Here is a 19,534-nt window from a genome sequence, read left to right on the forward strand (position 1 = left end):
CCTTTTAAAATAAGTTTATTTAAAGAATCGATTAGTTGTCCATGATCGTTCCTAAATTTCCTGGGCTCGGTTAACCCCATCTCCGTTAAAATGAGGATTGAAATACGATTTATAAAAGCAAAGCAAAACTTAAAAACCAAATCTTATTATACATGTTATTTATGGAAGAATTTAGTAAAGGTTTTAAGTGATTTGTGATAACGAACTTTGACTAAATATGTTTTACTAATACATACATGTAGATTCCGTTCATTATCATCCAAAACGTCACAACAGCCACAGGAATAGTACACGAGTTGTGATATATAAAAACAGAAAGATGGTCCAAAAGGAACATAATCATCCAAAAAAGGAAAAGTAACAATACGGAACGAAAAGTTGTCCCTTTTGTCGTAAACTTTAGTGTTAAGTTTCCTGTGTAAAACTGAAATATTCCAGATCTTGAAATATCCATGAACTTTATAGAAGTCCGTTGTGCAATGATTTCCTGACCCAGATATATGTTCACACCAAATGGATTATTAAAAAGAAAAATCAAAAGCTATGAATCTGTTAATGTTCTAAGCAAATCACAACAATGTTTAGCTACTGGAAATTGGTTCTATTTCTGTAATAAATGTGTACCATATAAGTGTTTCAAACTTACCACATATAAGGTTTTCAGATTTGTATTCAAAAATTTTTTATACAGCCTATCAATCTGGATATGTTCAAGGATTAGCCTAACAAAATCTACTCTGTCGCGCATCAATGATATTCTGAATAATTGTGCTAAACTACTATCGGGGTCGGCTAGGTCACCCTATAAAATATTGGCAAGGTAGAAATTTCTTTGATTATGAAATAGAACAAGAAAGATTATTTAATGTTATTGATATGTACACATTAATAGCAGCAGTTTAAATGATTTAAGATATTTGCTTTTCACTTGTTTTGTATATTGTGGGGTCGGATTACTTATTGTTAAATATTCTTTTTTTAGTTTTTTCTAACTTTTGAAAAACAATTTGCTTGTGTAAAACAATGTTAGTGAAAATCATTAGGTGTGTCGAAATCGGTGATTATATAGTGTACATAGCTACATGGTTTTGTCTTTTCTATAACGCAAATATCAAAACAAAGATGCCAACAGTCGGTTCGGTGTTACTCAGTTTTTAACTTTTCTAGGTAGTGTTTTGTAGGCTAGTATTTATTTCTTTTTGGTTATGTTCACCTCTCATGTATTCTGGTGGGTTTTTTTTGTGTGTACACGTTACGCCGCGCTTGTGTAAATTATCAAAGAAGACGGAATAAATATATGACAAAAGAAACATTACTCATGGTCATATGTAAAACAAGTCGTGATAGCGATGTAAAAATGTTATAACATAAAATTACAAATATAGATAGCTTCCTTTTTAAGGATTCCCCCTTTACAACGATAAAAGAAATCACAAGACATGGAATGCTTTTCATTTCAATTAGAAAAATTGTATTCAATTTGCATGATATCAAAGAATATTGCTTCATTGAAAGGAACGATAATTGGAGAAGTAAAAATGGGAGACAAAGAAAATATTCTCGAATCTGTATAATTCTTTCTGTCTTGTCGATTAAGCACCCGCCAGCCAAACTCTTTTTAACTCTACCAATATAATGCTAGTTTGTTTGGATTGCCTAAACGTGACAAATACATTTGAAGGAAAATAAATCAAAGCTAATTAATTAGGAAGAAAATATGACGAAAAGACAAACAACAGTCAAGCAAAAACTACCAAAGTGAAGACTACATTAATATACACCTGCGCATGATAGACCCGTCGCTTTTTTCAAAGAATAAAGTTCAATAACTTCTCAAAAATTTATTCAAAATCTAAAGGGAAGTTATTTTGATAAATATAACCAGTCACCAAAGTGTCATGCTAACTGCTCAAAGCACTGTAAATATATTGACCGAAAACTGGAACATCCCCCTTTTTTATGAATTAAATCCCCTTAATCGAAAACGTATCAATATTCAAAATTTATAAATCGAAAGGGAGCTTGCGTCGATAGATATAAACAATTCACAAAAGTTTCATAAAAACTGCTGAAAGCATTTTCGAGTTATTGTCTGAAAGCTTTAAAATTCATCCTTCTCTTTAAATAAAACCCCATAACTCAAAAACAAGAGATCTACAATTTACAAAAATCAGAGGGAAGCTCATGTCAATTGATATAAACAATTCACCTTGCAAATTAGGGAATGCATTTTTGAGTTATTGTCCGAAAACTTGAAAATCACCCTTTTTGGTGAATAAAACGCCATATCTTGGAAACGTAAAATCTAAAATGTACAAAAAAAAGGAAGCTAACATATATAAACAATTGACCACTGGTATACCATAATATGTCCCGTAAACGTGCGTACACAAATCGCGGAAATTCGTAGGGTAAGCAGAACCTGACGTTTTAGATAGAACATTCAAGAGACTTATGTTAAAATAAATACCCTTAAAGTCTGTAATATTTCATTGTTTTCTACATTAAACACAACGGTCTCTGCAATGTCAGGTCTGTTCCATATATTTACAAAATGAAGTATATCTCTTTCTCGCATACCAACTTGTTGACCTGCAACGGTCACGCATTAACGATATACAAACATTAACAAACAATAAACAAATACAAAATAAAATGCAATTTTAATCAGTAATCAGTGTATTGCTATTACAAAGTGATCATGATCAGTACCCAGCTACATATTTTGCAATTTTTACTAGTAGTGTGAGTAAGCTTTGTTTTGCAATTCCTTTTATTAAACAAGAAAGATTCTGATATATAGATCTATCGATTCCAGGGGTTCTTGTAGACTCATCATTAATAGTATGGTCTGCATCTGACTATAAATTAGGGTGATAGAAGTATGCATGCACATTAAGACATGCAATGATAAAACAAACGATCTGCGAATACTACTTTTTTTTATAATAAAATTTAATTGATACTATTCTAACTACAACGACAAATGTTTTATTAAAGCTAGGTTCACACTGCCGATCAGACCAGCTTGATCAATCTCGATCAAGACAAATTAAGCGATCAGGATACTGGTCTGTCTTAATCGACAAGCATGTTCGGGGTGGTCTGTCTTAATCCACAAGCATGTTCGGGGTGATCTACCTTGGTCGTTATCGATCTGACTTTCTACACGAGAGATTTTGACATGTCAAAAATATTCGAGTAAGGATCGAGAAGCCAGTCACTGGAAGAGATCAATAATTCGTCGAGTAGCGATCGAATTGATCGGGAAAGGATCGTGTAGAGATCGAGTTTAGTCGGAATACAAATAGTTAACCGATCAGTTCTCGATCATTTCGATCTTTGCTCGACAAATACCTGATCATGTCCCGATCAACGACAACCTATACGATATGTGGTCAAGATTAACTCGACCAATGCCCGTTCGCTTCATGATCATTGTGACTTCTATTTTTTTTTCATCCCAGACCAACTCGACCAAAACCCGATCTCTGCGCGACCATTTTCGATCACTTTTCGATCTTTACTCGGCCATATACGAGTATACATGACTGCTACACGATTCTCTAAAAATGTGTGCAGCTCTGATTAACTCTCACAAGTTGACCTCTGCAAATATTTATTGTCACTACTTTTTTTTAACTGTACACACATTCCTCCATGTACAGTACGCGTCTGTACTTTTGCAAGAAGGTGTAAAACTCTTAAAGAGAGAACACAGATACCAAAGGAACAATCAAACTCATAGGTCAAACCGATACAGTCATAGCAAAATACGAAAGCCGACGAAAAAGACAAACAGAGATCTACATAACACAACATAAAAACTAAAAACTTAGCAACACGAAACCCAATAAAACCTTGGATTATCAAATATGAAAGTAATTGTGCATTAAAATTCATTATTAAACACCTGATGACTAATTAAGCTTCTAAGGTTAGTTGATAGATAATTGGAAACAGTTTCAGAAAAGGTATTCTCAAGGGGATTAAAATTCTATTTTTGGCCAAATTTGGGGAAAATATGTGACATCTTTACCCCCTTTTTGCAAAATTATTATCAAAAATGGCAGGTTGCTGACACGGATAAACCAAAAAGAAATATCTTGAACCATTCAACTACTGGGTAACAGATCTATGGTACATACTGATTACATACATATTGATATAGGAAGATGTGGAATGAGAGCCAATGAGACAACTCTCCATCCAAATAACAATTTATAAAGGTAAACTATTATAGGTCAAGGTACGGCCTTCAACACGGGGCCTTGGCTCACACCGTACAGCAAGCTATAAAGGACCTTGTAATTAGTAATGTAAAACCTTATAAACGGGAAAACCAACGGTCTAATCTATATAAAAAAAGAAACGAGAAACACGTATGAACTACATAAACAGATTCCAGACAGGTGCAAACATTTGCAGCGGGATTTAACGTTTTAATGGTACCAAACCTTCTCCTTTCTCTGTTAGTATAACATCACAACATAGAAAAACACACTATACAATATCAATTGGAAGGCTTAAATCAATCAAAAAACGAAAATTAACACACAATGAACGAATAAATTTGATCTTTGATACCTGAATGCAAATTCATAGTTAATAAAAATGTATAAGAGATAAATAATTCAGGTCAAAAGTAAATAAACAGGTTAAACAAAGTTAAAGTAAGATACCACTGTGAAATATTAAACAATTTATAGAAAATCATCATTTTGAAAAAAGCTGGCCAACATACTAGGTAAATGAAAAATAATTTTGTCATTACGTATACTTGATCGTCTATGTGTATAAAATCTTTCGTTTAGGCATACCAAGAAATTTCTAATATCAATAAAACTAATCTACCACTTGGTCAATGTGGGGTGAATATCAACAACAAAACTATTCAATTAGAGCTAGAAATGCACATATATGACATAGTAAGCCTAATTGGTAAGAACGCAAGGAAACGTGGGTGGTAATGTTTATGTATATTTATATCTAACATAAGTACTAATCACTTTGACAAATCTCATTTTGAAGAAAAGAGCAATAAAACTCCCATAACAAATCATTGTCCTACTTTACTTTCAGGATTTTTTTATAACCATTTGGGGTCCTCTTTGTTCAGCTCATGCAAGTCTCTCATACTTTTGATTTTTACCATTTCATTAGGGACTTTTCGTTTTAAATTTTCCTCGGAGTTCAGTATTTTTGTGATAACTATTTATACTGCTCACACAGTGGTCGGCCACTGCATCATCTAGATTTTATGTCACCATTTGCTGTCTACCCCTTTATATATAAAAAAGAAGATGTGGTATGATTGCCAATGATTTTGTTTTCGATGCTCTATTCAAGCTCCGTGACAGCTATTCATCTGTCTATCTGAGCTCTAACCACCTTGCAAAACAATCCAACTGCTTTATTTCCATGTAGATATTTCAAATGTATAATTAACTCAGACCTTCTGTGAACTACTTAATATATCCAAATAAACTGGGAACGTGTCCATTGGACACAGGTAATACCCCAGCTTGCATATAACGTTACAAAGAGTCATTACCCAAGAATGGTAACAGTGGCGCCCCCAAATTGAAATTTGATCTGTATTTTATCTTATTGCGTTTCATTAAATTTGGTTGAGGCAAAATAAAATTAGAGAACGGACAAGGGTAACACTAAATACTTCCTCCGCTGTAGCGGCTGATACAAAAAAATCAGATGTTTTTATACTGAAATTGTACAAACCTGACCAATGCCCGACTATCCCTACGACCCCTATACGATCAAGTCGATCTGGTCTGGCCGAGATCAGGCCAAGATCAAGTATAGTTGATTTTGTCTACCTAGTCGAGTAAAGATCGTGTAGAGATCGTAAATTGGTCGGAATTATCGAATATGTATTCAATTAGTGGTCGGGATTGAGTCGTGATGGAGTCGTTAAGGATTTGCGAATGGTCGGGTTAAGGTCGTGCACAGTCGGATAGCAGTCGGGTAGAAGTCATAAACAGGCCCGATCAAGAATTTGGTCACGCTGGGACGTGCAAATTTGGACAATCGGGATCATCGAGTTGATCTGATCGGCAGTGTGAACCTAGCTTAAGGCGCATTGTTTGTGCACTCAGAAAAAGTTCTTAGCACAAAATACTTCATCTTAACTGCATAGACCTTTCAGACCAATAAACATGAAATTGAATTTCCTCGGTGAGAGAAAGGGAAATTAAATATGATGCCTCGTGTAGAATGAGCGCCACACTCTTTCCATATTAAAAATACTTGAAACTACTTCATGAGGGGTCCATAGGATGCCTGTCTTTTTTGTCAATTGAACCTCATTTTCCAGTTGCCGTCTTAATTTCCGCGACCTTTATCCCAAATTTCTATATTAAGAGGACCTACTAATTGTATTATTTATTCATTTGTTTTTCTTCCTGAAAATGCAGTTTATATTTGCCACTTGAAGTTAAGCAACCATCAATGTATCAAGTTCAGACTCTTCTCTATTCACACTTCAGAAATCCAAAATATAGGAGGAATGACCCAATTGCACCTTCCAAATGTATAAAGTTGTGATACTTTAAAATCTGTTTTGAATATTGCTTAAACGGGACGAGTTTTATAATAAAATATTCAGTAATTTAGTAGTCATATATTTTTTTGAGAACATTTAATTTTACAATGTGGAGGAACAGCATCGTCATGTAAAATTAAGTGATTGATTGCTTGTTCATGTTAAACGCCACTTTAATCATCTCTATTTGTTTTGACTCTATCGCGATGGCCAAATTGGTTGGCTGCAGAAGTCGAATTTTCCAGTGAGAACGGCCGAATGTCGACAGGAAAACTTACAAGACTTGTCAATTACGTTCAACTTTGAAGACACCTGACACGTGTTGCCATGCTATTGATACAGTAGATGAAGAACTTCGACGTGTTTACCACCGAGGCCTCGATAGTACATATGATATGCAACAATTGTGTTTTAGACAATACAACCTATTATCTTAATAACATGTTAAGAGAAAATTGGTTTGACTTTCTTATAAATCTGAGGAATAATGGGTCCTTTTATGACATTGATACATTAAAATGTAAATAATACACATATGTAATCTCATACATGGTTGCATTTGGCTTTTTATTGCATAAATTATAACTTCAAGATGAATCTTCGATGCTTTGAGGTGCAGATGTGATGCCTTCCACTATATCATAGGTTTATTGATTTTACATTATAGGTACACTATTAATAATTCCGTGTTTGATTTGTCAAGCCGAGTATTTATTAGTCAGTTTCCATTGTATATAATATCAGTAACTGTATAATGCAAATATATTCAAAAGCAAAATTTGGTGTTCTTGAACATATAAAGGTACAGTGAAACTGACGAATTTCAAATATGTTAACAGTTCTAAGTTTTTGAATCATGTTAATGACTACAAATTTTTTAATGAAAAAAATAAATACTGCAAATATCACTTTGCATAACATGTAGGAAGTATTGGAGTAAAAATCAAACCTTTGACAAATAACTGGAAAAATATATCTTCAATAGTCCTCTCCAATGTATATGTAGCCTCATTTACTGAGTACACATGAATCTGAAAAAATATACTAATAACAGTTTGGATTGAATTGTTTGTTTCAATTATAAATAAATGCATGATACAGTTACATTTAAATTGTCCAGGGATGTATTTACATTATATTGACCGCTTTACTTCTATTAATGACATGTTTACCTACATGTATTTTGTCTGTTTTTTTTTGTTGTTCACACATTGTATATTGAAATCTAAAAAAACATATTTTCAATTAAAAATATGCTCACACATTGTTTTCAATATAATGGAATGTTATGCGACTGTCAAAAAAGGTGAGAGGTTTAACTAGCTTTAAAACCAGATAAGTTTCATCATTGTCTATATAGTTATTTGTTTTCATTCAGAACAATAGATCTATCTGTTGAAAAACGAAAGATACCAGATTTCAATAAAATTATCATGAGGTCAATATGTCACAAAACAAGAGAAAATTTCTATTCATACATGTACATAACTAACAAGGTTACTAAAATTTGTTTGAACCAAAACAATTTACGTGTTTTAGCTAAATTAATTTAATTGAACATTGATTGTTAAGGTTTATGTTTACATAGGTGAGCTTTATTTCAACTTTTAATTGAGACATTGTTTAAACTTAAACGAAGAAAAAAACAATGACCCACTTCAATGGTACAATGGGAACATTTTGCAGAAATTTATATGTTTAACGGTATACAAATAAATTTGGTGTATTTACTGTCTTCTGATTGGTTAAAATTATTAGTTTTGTTTTCAATGTTGTCAACTTTTATGACGACACGTCCACTCTGATGTTGTGTATTCATACGCAAACATGTGTGTATGTTGTTATTGTTAATATAAATAATATAAAAAGTTCTTAGAGCCTTATTTTTGATAACAATTTATTTATAATGAATGGCAATATTTATTTTGAATTTATTGAACCATAAGATGAATTTTTTACTCTTTACATTTGACATAATCCGCTTCGCAGATTATTCATTTTGAACAGTCAAAAATGAATTTTATGGTTCAATGAATTCAAAATAAATGATAGCCATTCATTAAAAAAGTCTTCTCGTCGTTTTTTATACCGTTGGTGATGAGTAAAACCTTGAATATAACTTATTTTGTTTAATTTGCTTATTGGCATGTGGATAAGTTGATAACCGGAACAACAGAGTAAATTGTTCTTATTGACAGCTGACACATATCGGTGTGGACATTTGATCATATTCAATACTAGAAGAAATTATTAACGAATATTTTAAGTTAAAAGACTTCAAAATACAGTATAAATTAAATAAGGTAACTTCTTCCATTGTGTTTTCTTAGTAACTTCGTTTTTCAGAAACTATTAACAATACTTCAGATTCAAGCAGTGTAATGAATGCATGCTAGGTGTATATATCAGTCCGATATGCCTAATATTCAACATACCTTGTCCTAAATTCATGCTTCATTTGTTTCCTTTCTTTAGCAGGTATAATAATAGAATTCTGTTTGCATTTTGTCAACTATATTTGTTTTCATTTGGTGTATTATATACCTTATAAAGAAGACAGTATTTGCAAAATTAATGCCATTAAAAATTACGTTCTTTGATGGTGAATAATCTGTGGCAAAAGATAAATCCATACCAATTTCTGATTATTCTCCAAATGTTTAACCATTAGACGTGCTAGTAATTCTGAATAACTCTCTAAACTGTCATATAAATCATGGTAAGCAAAGTCACAATCGGAACAGCATTTACTAAAGATTTCTGCAGCTTCTTTCACTTGAAGGAACACGTCTTCTTCCTGTTTTTCTTCCCTAAAATTTGTTTTTAACAAATTGATATTTATAATAAAAACATCAAATACCTTATCCAGACCTTCTTAACATAAGTATATTTCATTTACTGTGGTTAGTTGTGTACATTTTCAATAATCTGGATATAATTTGTGTCTTCATATCAAGTATTTTTATTGACTGTTTTTTCCACAAAACATGAAAATATTTTGATTAACGTGTGCAGTAATAAAGAATATATCTGAGCATGTGGACTAGACAAACACTTTTTAAAACAAAATATTTTAAAGCACAATTTTTGAATCAAATAGAAACGCAGATTCATTTCAGAATATTTAATATGTGCCCCCTCTCATATCATCAAATCTCTGTTGTCAGTTGAACAGCAAGAAGTAAAGCCAACTGCAAATTGGTCAAACACTATATAAATATTATAGGATAAATTATATTATAAATAAGCAAATTTAAACAACTTTATACCGAAGCTGTCGTATATACAGATATAGCCAACATAGATACTTGACATCTGGCATATTTCGATCAATATCGTTCTTTGTTATCTAATCATTTTCAACAATTAAGGAAAATCGTCACAACACTAGCTACATATGGCTGTAGTTTTACTATCTTCGAATGTTGTTGATTTATTTATTTTCGTGGGTACCAAATTTCGTGGTTTAATGAAATATCAAAATTAGGAATGGAAATGGGGAATGTGTCAAAGATACAACAACTCGACCATAGAGTAGACAACAGCCGAAGGCCACCAATTGGTCTCCAATGCAGCGAGACACTGCCGTACCCGCTGGCGTCCTTCAGCTGGCCCCTATATATATGTATATTAGTTCAGTGATAATGGACGTCATACTAAACTCCAATTATACACCAGAAAAAAAGAAAAAAAAATCATATAAGACTAACATAGACCAGAGGCTCCTGACTTGGTACAGGCTGAAAAAATGCGGCGGGGTTGGGCATGTTTTTTTAGACCTTAACTCTCCCCATATACCTCAAGCCAATGTAGAAAAAACAAACGCACAACAGTACGCAAAGTAAATATCAGTTAAGAAGAAGTCCGAGTGTCCGATGTCAGAATAGGTAACAAAAGAAAATAAACAAAATGACAATAATACATAAATAACAAAAGACTAATTATAGCAGTTACTGACATGCCAGCTCCATACCTCAATTAAACTGATGAAAGATTATGTCTTCATCATATGAATATCAAGCACAATCCCTCCAGTTGGGGGTTTAGTATTATACCATCATAAAATATATAAGAAGAAGAATACCCGTGTCATGCCAACACATAAATAAATGTCTGAAGCAAAGACCCTATAAGTAAATCAATAGTTAAGCCAAAATATGCAATCTTTAATGACCTGACAATAGTATCGTAATTATATCCCTTATTAACGAGTCTGTTTAAACGCTTTGTTAGCTTTTGAGGTAAATACTGACATGTTTGTGCTTTGTAAAGAATATTAACATTTAAGATTTGATGTGAATTACCTAAACGTATAAGATGTCTGTGTGTTCAGTTACAGTTACGAATGATGACCTTGTACCAATGATAAAATTTAGAAAATGTTTTGACTAGTTTGTGATTTCGAAAACCCTGTTATAATAATTTTTCATTTAATATATTTATTTCTCTCGATAAAAAATTTAATACATTGTTACCTACACGAGCGAATCGAACAAGATGAGATAAATAAACACCATAAGATATTAGGGGAACGTCACCATCTAAAAATGGATAATTAACGATAATTGCAAGTCTGTAGATATTTAGTTTCGTAGTTTGGCTGAATTTTGTGTACAATCTTATAGAAAATATGTCATTCGCTCAACTTTAAAATCCGTGCTTCACCTGTACCCAAAAAAGCCACCAAAATTGATATCAAACGAGTAATATAGTTAAGTGCATGTCAGCAAGGCTTTTGCTGCCGCTCAGAATGCTACAGCTGATATGTAATTTTTGATGTACGGGCACTTAAAATGAGATTGATCTCTGAATGTTGAAATGTATAAGAAAAATTTATATGATCGTTTATAAGTTTCTAAGAATTTATGAATTTAGCTTTATCATGTTTATCTCACCCTGCTTCCATTGTTTGCCGAGCTAGTCTCTTTTCCATTCATTTCCCAAAGTTGTGTTTGTGTTTTATTGTATTTAGTAAAAAAAAAAAAATACATCATTATACTCACTTCTGTTCATATAGCTTCGAAGTACACGTAGCTTTTAAGCACAAACATAGTTTTATTAGGGAGAGTTTAAATAGGATGTGTAACAAATGTTGTTATTTGGTACGGCGGTCAGCGTATTAGGTAACTGCACGAGTTTTAAATTATAGATGATTATGACAAAGCCAGCAGAAGTTGGATCTTTCTTTGAGGTGTATAAAAGCATTAAATCATAATGCGTCACGAGTCGTATAATACAAAAAAATCATTACATTTTGACAGTTGTAGGAAATTAACCATGAATTTCACTGCAGAACACACATTCTAAGTTATAAACATATTTCTTATGTGTTTACAAGCACCATTATTTTTCTTTATTTAATGTTTCTATACAAATATTTTGGACACTATTGTTGACATTATTATTCCCGATTTTTAACAAGAAAAACGGGGTGAACATTTGATTAGTCTACTAACAGTAAATGTTATGTGCAAAAAAATGTTATGTAAAATATTCACTGTAGTAATTGACAGGATAACACTTGATCATTTCCAAGTATTCCCATATTAAAAAAATGATAAATTCTTAGCAATTTTTTGAAAGATGTCAATTTGAAATAGACTTGGTCAAACAAGTTAATAATACACATTTTTTTATTTAATGTCTGCGTCATGAGCATAATATAGCATAAGGTACTTGTTTAAAAAGGTCTGACATTTATATGAAACTGCTATCCTATTGACATTTTTTTTGTATATACCATGAGTGAATTTAAACTAATTACTATACCATGTATAGCTTTAACCTATAATGGTTTACTTTTTAAATTGTTATTTGGATGGAGAGTTGTCTCATTGGCACTCACACCACATCTTCCTATATCTATGTAATTAGTTCTAAACATTTTTTGGTGGGTCAATAATGCATTGCTTGTTTTTAACATAAAGATATTGAACCTGTTATTCGAATTTGGATATTCTTTTTCGCAAACAATAACAGATGTGCTGAAATGAAAGGGGAAAAAAAAAATTCTAAAATATATAGATATCGGAAGATGTGGTGTGAGTGCCAATGAGACATCTCTCTATCCAAATAACAATCTATAAAAGTAAACCATTATAGGTCAATGTATGGCCTTCAACACAGAGCTTTGGCTCACACCAAACAACAAGCTATAAAGCTATATATGGTATAGTAATTAGTTTAAATTCACTCATGGTATATACAAAAAACCTAATCAGAGATAAAATATTTTTGTTCTGTATGCCAGACTTATGATTCGACAATAAAAGACTCAGCAACGCAAGATAGAAAAAAATGGGAACATGCCAAAATAACATGAATAGAAACGGATCATGATTTAAGAACCAACATTTTGAAAGGTTTTTCCAAAAACAGCTACGGTAATCTATTATTTGAGTAGAAAATCATTTGTACTTTGAGCAATCCATTTTTTTTTTGTAAACAGATACTTTCTTATTCTTATCATATCAATGATAATTCATGTCATCACACAACATGTCGAGGCAAATAAGAAATTGCATAATATTATGAAATAGCATAATTATACTTACATCTTGTGACAAATTTGAGTTATCTTTCTTAGACTCGCCTTGAAAATTTAGACATGGGAGATAACAACTGATGTCTTGAAAGAATTGTAAGCGAGACAACTCAATATTATCATAAGTGTAATTAGGATATAGCAGGAATTTAATTATCTGTTTTACATTGATTTATTTTTGTACCAATTCATGTATTGATAAGACCTTATCGTATTATCATGATTATTATACTTTAAATCTTTGCATGAGTTATATTTCAAAATGTTTAATCTCACTGTTCAAATCATATAACGTTTCCATTTTTATTCACAATTGCATGCTTTTGTTGTGTTATTCTTTGACGCTATCGGTAAATCTTATCAGTGGTTAAACGGAAAACCCTCGTGTTTTTATTATTATTATTATTATCATTATATGCATAACAAATGTTTCTGTCTGTTTTTTTCTCGTACAATAACATTTGAGAAATCGATTGTATTTTTCTACTAGTATTTTGAGAGAATATTTTTTTCTAGATATGTGTTTACATAATCATAAATCAAGTTCGGCTTTATAATTAATGTTTCCGGAATTACGAAGACCTTTCACCGTTCTGGTATCCTCTCTGATCTTTCAAGTTGTTCCGAAATCTTTAGATTTGATTAAAAATTTATATAAGAAAGAGTTAAAGACATATCAAATATACATATATATTTATTTTACCTCCTATAGATTTATAGGGATATGATTGGTTACAGGACTACACATGTTGACTATATATATTTGATATAGGGTGTCTTAAAAAAATATGGGGTTGTTTACCATATAGGGTTTTAGTTACCATATGGGGTAAGTCAAGAGTTACTTCCATTTTAAAGCAAAAAAATTATGCTAGTTTTCAAAGACGAAGGAATTTATTTATTTATTTTATTTATTTATTACATAGCTTTTATATAGCGCCTATCTAATAAACATAATACTCTAAGCGCTTAACATATAAAATTGAAGGAAAATATACATCACAATGCATACAATAATAGCAATTATATATATATATATATGAACATAAGAATAAAACAGAAATTAAATAGAATAATGATGTTAAGTCAGAGCATTGACAGGGGAAATATATATCACAATGAATACCAAAAAACATATTAAATATAATAGTCAATTAAAAAAAAAAAATAATGATGAAAATTATAAGTATTTACATTCCAGAGAAAAAATAAATAAAACTGTCTCTTCAATAAAATCGTTAAAACTAAAAATTTAAATAAAGGAATTGATGAAATATTGATGAAATAACATTAAAAGAAGTTCATAAAAGATATTTGAATCTAAGAAGTTGTTATTGTTGGCATTTAGGACTTACTTCCATTTCAAAACGAAAAAAAAAAAGAAATATAAAAGGTTTTTAAAGAGTGTCGAAAGATACCAGAGGGACAGTCAAACTCAAAGATCGAAAATAAACTGACAACGTCATGCATAAAAAAAGACAAAGCAAAACAAACAAACAATCATTTTAGCATACAGGACACAACATAGAAAACGGAAAACAAAGCAACACGAACCCCACTAAAAACTATTGGAGATCTCAGTTGATCCGGAATGGTAAGCAGATCCGTCTCCGCATATGGCATCCGTCGTGTTGCTCATGTTATTACAAAACCACTAAATAGTCTAATTCAGTTTGTCACATTCATCTGTGAAATGATTATTCCATAACGGTCAACCAATTCGTGATGGCGTCCGTTAAATCAACAGACGAAAAAAAATGATAGATGTAATGATTAAATTCATAAAACAAATGTTAAGCTAACCAGTTGTTATTGTTGGCGTTTCTTTTTTTATAGAAAATGGTAGGTTCTTAATACGTAGTAAGGACGACTTAATATATAATACTACACTTAAAGATAGTCAGTAAGATAAGTTCGTTACACAGTGGACTAGTGACCTAATCGCTCTCACTCCATATGGAATTTACCGACCCCGTATATACCGTATATTAGGTCACTAACACACCATGTAACTAAAATGATATACATGTATATGTCATTTACTGTGTTTCGACGCTAGACAAAAACTGACAAGGACATGTAGCATCTGGCCACATACTGTAGAGGCTAGTAGGTCGAATGGTATAGAGCGCTGAGCATATTGCAATGCGATTTGGTGTCACGATATCTCAGTAGCAGGGGTTAAAATCCCGGCCAAGGAAGAACAAAAATGTGTGCCTGCAATTTCTCAATAATATGTATGTCCCTTAAATGTGTTTCTTGTTGTACCACTGCTGGATGCATGAATTTCTCCAAATACTTCCCTCTAAGATAGTACCAGCTAATGAAACAAGTGGCCCCCTTGAATTCTGACATTTTCATACCTCGTAGTATTCTGTTGCACCTTTTCTATTAGTTCAGGATCCAGTTTGTACAATTTATGCAGACAAATATGTAAATGTGTTTTCATACATGACCCCTTTTCTCTGGCTTTCAAAGATAAAAAAGTTGATTTCTAGTTTGTAATTTCTATGAAGAGAGTTTATTATATGACTATAAATTTTTTGTTTTCTCATTGGATAAAAGCATAGGAAATCCTCTTTGATAAAACATTATATTCACCGCGTCAAAAATCACGAGAGGTTAATATAAGATTTGGAACAGCGTCCGTGTACCTAAATATAGAAACGGGAAATTCTTGTTAGCTATTTAAGGGATGTATAAATAAAATGGTTTTTAATTGGACGACCGAATAAATATCAACCAATCAGCACTCTCGACATAAAATCGTTTCGATCTAACAGACGACAGTTACATGTTTCCGGCAACAAAGTATGGCTGGAGCAGCAGAAGTAGCTACTGAAAAACGCTTTCCATCGTTAAATGATGAGGAAATTAAGAAGATTTTGATAGAAAAGGATTCTAAAAATACTCGCCGATCAAATGTGAAAATTTACTATATACATGTACATGTATCTAGTTTTTTATTCTGTTGTATTCAATATTGTTCATGTTTTGTTCTTTAAAAATTGAAATGATACAATATTCTTCTAGTTTTAATTATGCAGAATTGAATATGCCTAAATATCAAACCCAAGCATAAAATAAAAACAGTCTAGGCAAAATACCATCTAACCAAGGATATATTTCACAATCTAAAAAAATGAAAATGACACTGACAACTAAAGAGTCATATAATAAAGCAATTGTTGACTTTTGATATCAGTTGATACAATGATTTATCAACCCCAGATGTGATATTCACCTCGGCCGTTGGCCTTGGTGAATATCACATCTCTGGGGTTGATAAATCATTGTATCAACCTCATCAAAAGTCAATAATTGTATAATAACTACTCAGTTGCCTCAGTCTTTCATTTAAATATTCTGTTTTAATCACGTGCACTGTGGTATTATTTTATCTGCTTTTCGAATAACTTTTTTTGTTTCGTTTCAGGGAATACATTCCGTTTCTTTCCAGCGTAGTGAGATAATCGCGTGCTTTTTGTAATGTAAAATTATGTATCTCAATATTAGTTTTGAATATAAATGTCTCAATTGCATTGTTTACAAGTTCCGGTTCAAATGCGTAATTTGTTAAAAAGGGATGACGTTTTAAAATATCACCCTTGTCAAAATTTATATTTACATGTCTTGCAAATGTATTGTAATCTGAATTAATACTAAGTTTTGCAAATTTCGTCGAGGGAGATGGTATATCCTTTGCTGAGTAACAAAATTTCATCGTCTATTTTTTTATCAGTCGTGAATATTTGAACATATTCATGTGCCTTTTCAATTGATTTATTCCTTTTGAGAGAGTGAATCCTTATCTTTCTATTTTTCCTTTTCATGATCGCCTTTTTTGTTTGTCTTTTTTTGCTCTCTTTGGCCATGCTTACAGATTAAAGGAAATCACAAAAAGAAAGCATGTAATTCATTAATTGATGTAATCTTGACTCTTTAGCAAGCCTGCATTAACTCACAAACTAATCAGATATTAGTTATCCAATAGAAAATCATAGTAAGGGAAGAGGAGAACACCCTCCTTGACCTTGCAACCAATCATCCTTCATTGCTTTATGAACTGACACGTGACCAGATGCATTACCAATTCGGCTTTATAATTTATCAGACAATTAAAAAACATTCATTGTTATATTGCAGATCTCAGTATGCCGCTGATATTTACAACTTTTACGTTATCAACGTATTCCTCTGACTTAAGAATCTCAGACGTTTCGGTTTTTACATTTACTTTCCCCGTATTCTGGTGGGCACATAACTTTAATATAAAATTGACGTAATTAATGAACCCTTTAACCTTTCGATTTGATTTTTTTTTCAAATTTGATTTCTATTTCGATAGGAATTAGAAACACATTATCAATGCACTATTGCTTTTGCTGATAATAATCGTTGCGTTTAATTATTATGTATTAATTAAGACCACCTTCAAATTCAAATTGAAATAATGAGATATTTGTAAACATTTGTGTTTCATCATAAATGCATTGGGATCACTGATAAACTAGCCTGCTGTGTTCTGCTCGATCAGTTTTCTATTAATTATGATTGTGTTGGATAAGTATATATATACAATACAATACATATTATATAATTACCACTATGCATGTGGGACAGGTGAGCTAAAAAGTTAAATTTATTGACCATGCCAAATGGGCTTTCCTTATTGTTGAAGGCCGTACGGTGTCATATTTATGTGGCTCGTGTTGTGTATTCTTTAGTTTTCATGTGTACTATTGTTTGTCTGTTTTTCTTTTTCATTTTTAGCCATGGCTTTTTCAGTTTATTTTTGATTTATGAATTTGACTGTCCCTTTAGTATCTTTCGTCCCTCTTTTGGCAGTTAATTTATGTGTTATTTTGTCTTTTGTGCAGAATTGTCTCTTTTAACAATTATTCCACTTCTTGTTTTTGTTTGTTTTTTTGTTTTACGAACTAAAAATTTGAGGAGGAGATAGTAGCAGGAAATAGAATGTGGGCTCAATAAATACCTAGAATTAAATATATGTTTTCTTTGTATGTATGATATGTAATTTTATGTAAAATAGTTGAAAAATGTAGAACGGTAAGTGTTGACGGAATTGTTTCGAATTTTATGATGAAATGATTATTATCGTTGTTAATGTTAAAAGCAGAACCATAAATACTTACAGTCTTTCGCAAATTGCCACAGTTCTCAAGGTTGCGGTTTTATCTTGAAGGTCAATAACAAGTAACATTTTTTGTACATTTATTTAAGAGGGAAATTGATGCATAGAATATCATGACTGTGTAATTACATGGTTGATAACGCCACAAAAATTATACCACATGCTCAATTAAACCGCCAAACAAATATATAAATATATCTATATTTATGTTACTTAAATGCGTTTGAAAAGGTAGATATGAAGACATCGGGGCCACTAACTATGTAATGAGTGGTAGTGATGAGAATATTACATGCTCTGTATGATATATAGATTACATATATCGATAGGTTGATATTATCACTTGCTTGATTATATCACAAGTATCTGAAACTAATCCGTATTATTTTTTATGCGGATAAAACAAAGCGGCTGCCGTAAACACATCAGCTATTTGTCAAACCATTTTTCTATGTTTTGACTGTTGTACTTTATAGCATTTGACATTTGACTTGCTCTTTCGCAATTTTAATTTCAACCTAATCGAATACTAGTATTTAACTTTTATGGACTAATTTTACATCCACAGAATTCCTGATGACATCTTCTACCAATGTGTTACATGTATTTTCTCCGTTTCTGTAAACGTTAATTAGTACTTGTTTATATTTCAAAAACACCTCGATTTTTTTTTAAATCAAGCACCCCACCACACTGTAAATATATGTGTAAATATTTTAAAAACATATATCCCCAAGTGGGAGTGCTCCGATATATAACGGAGGAAATTACCTGAACAGAACAGAACGGAATTGGTGTATCTAATTTACACCAATAATTATTGTCAATGCAGAATGATAGTTGTCAATAATTTAGGGTGGTGGTCTTTATGCGATTTAACGATATGTAATTGAAAAGATTGATAAATGCAGGATATCAATTTTTATGTTACGGCATCGTTGCATATACGTGTTAACAGAGCTAAATTCTATAGACATTTTTTATGTATCGTCGTACATCTTGTAGACGTTATTCAAATGGGGTTTCATGATTAATTTTTCTTTTTACCATTTTACATTCGAAAAAAGTAGAAATAAATTTAAATTAAAGATTAAAACAAAATTTATAACGATCAAGTGGCAGATGGTAGTCGCATTACTAAGTAATCATAATAAAACCTACATTCGACACAATTAAACGAACTTCTGGATTCACAACAAAGATTAGATATTCAAAAGAAGAATAACATCTAATAAATAATAAAAAAAAAATGAAATGATATGGACGACACAAA

At 31.6% G+C, this 19,534-nt stretch overlaps 1 protein-coding gene across 1 annotated transcript in view; it reads right to left on the minus strand.

The window, feature by feature from the left end:
• Window positions 1-19,534, minus strand: part of LOC134699778 (transient receptor potential cation channel subfamily M member 5-like) — a 99,854-nt gene that overhangs the window by 67,101 nt on the left and 13,219 nt on the right. The window contains exons 3-6 of the mRNA XM_063561194.1: window positions 9,198-9,372; window positions 7,512-7,593; window positions 2,471-2,592; window positions 647-802 (exon numbers count right to left, since the gene is read on the minus strand). Coding sequence (XP_063417264.1) covers window positions 647-802; window positions 2,471-2,592; window positions 7,512-7,593; window positions 9,198-9,372 — 535 coding nt within the window. The remainder of the gene's footprint in view (window positions 1-646; window positions 803-2,470; window positions 2,593-7,511; window positions 7,594-9,197; window positions 9,373-19,534) is intronic.

Source organism: Mytilus trossulus, unplaced genomic scaffold, assembly GCF_036588685.1.
Source record: "Mytilus trossulus isolate FHL-02 unplaced genomic scaffold, PNRI_Mtr1.1.1.hap1 h1tg000085l___fragment_1__unscaffolded, whole genome shotgun sequence".
In the NCBI taxonomy this organism is placed as follows: Eukaryota; Metazoa; Mollusca; class Bivalvia; order Mytilida; family Mytilidae; genus Mytilus; species Mytilus trossulus.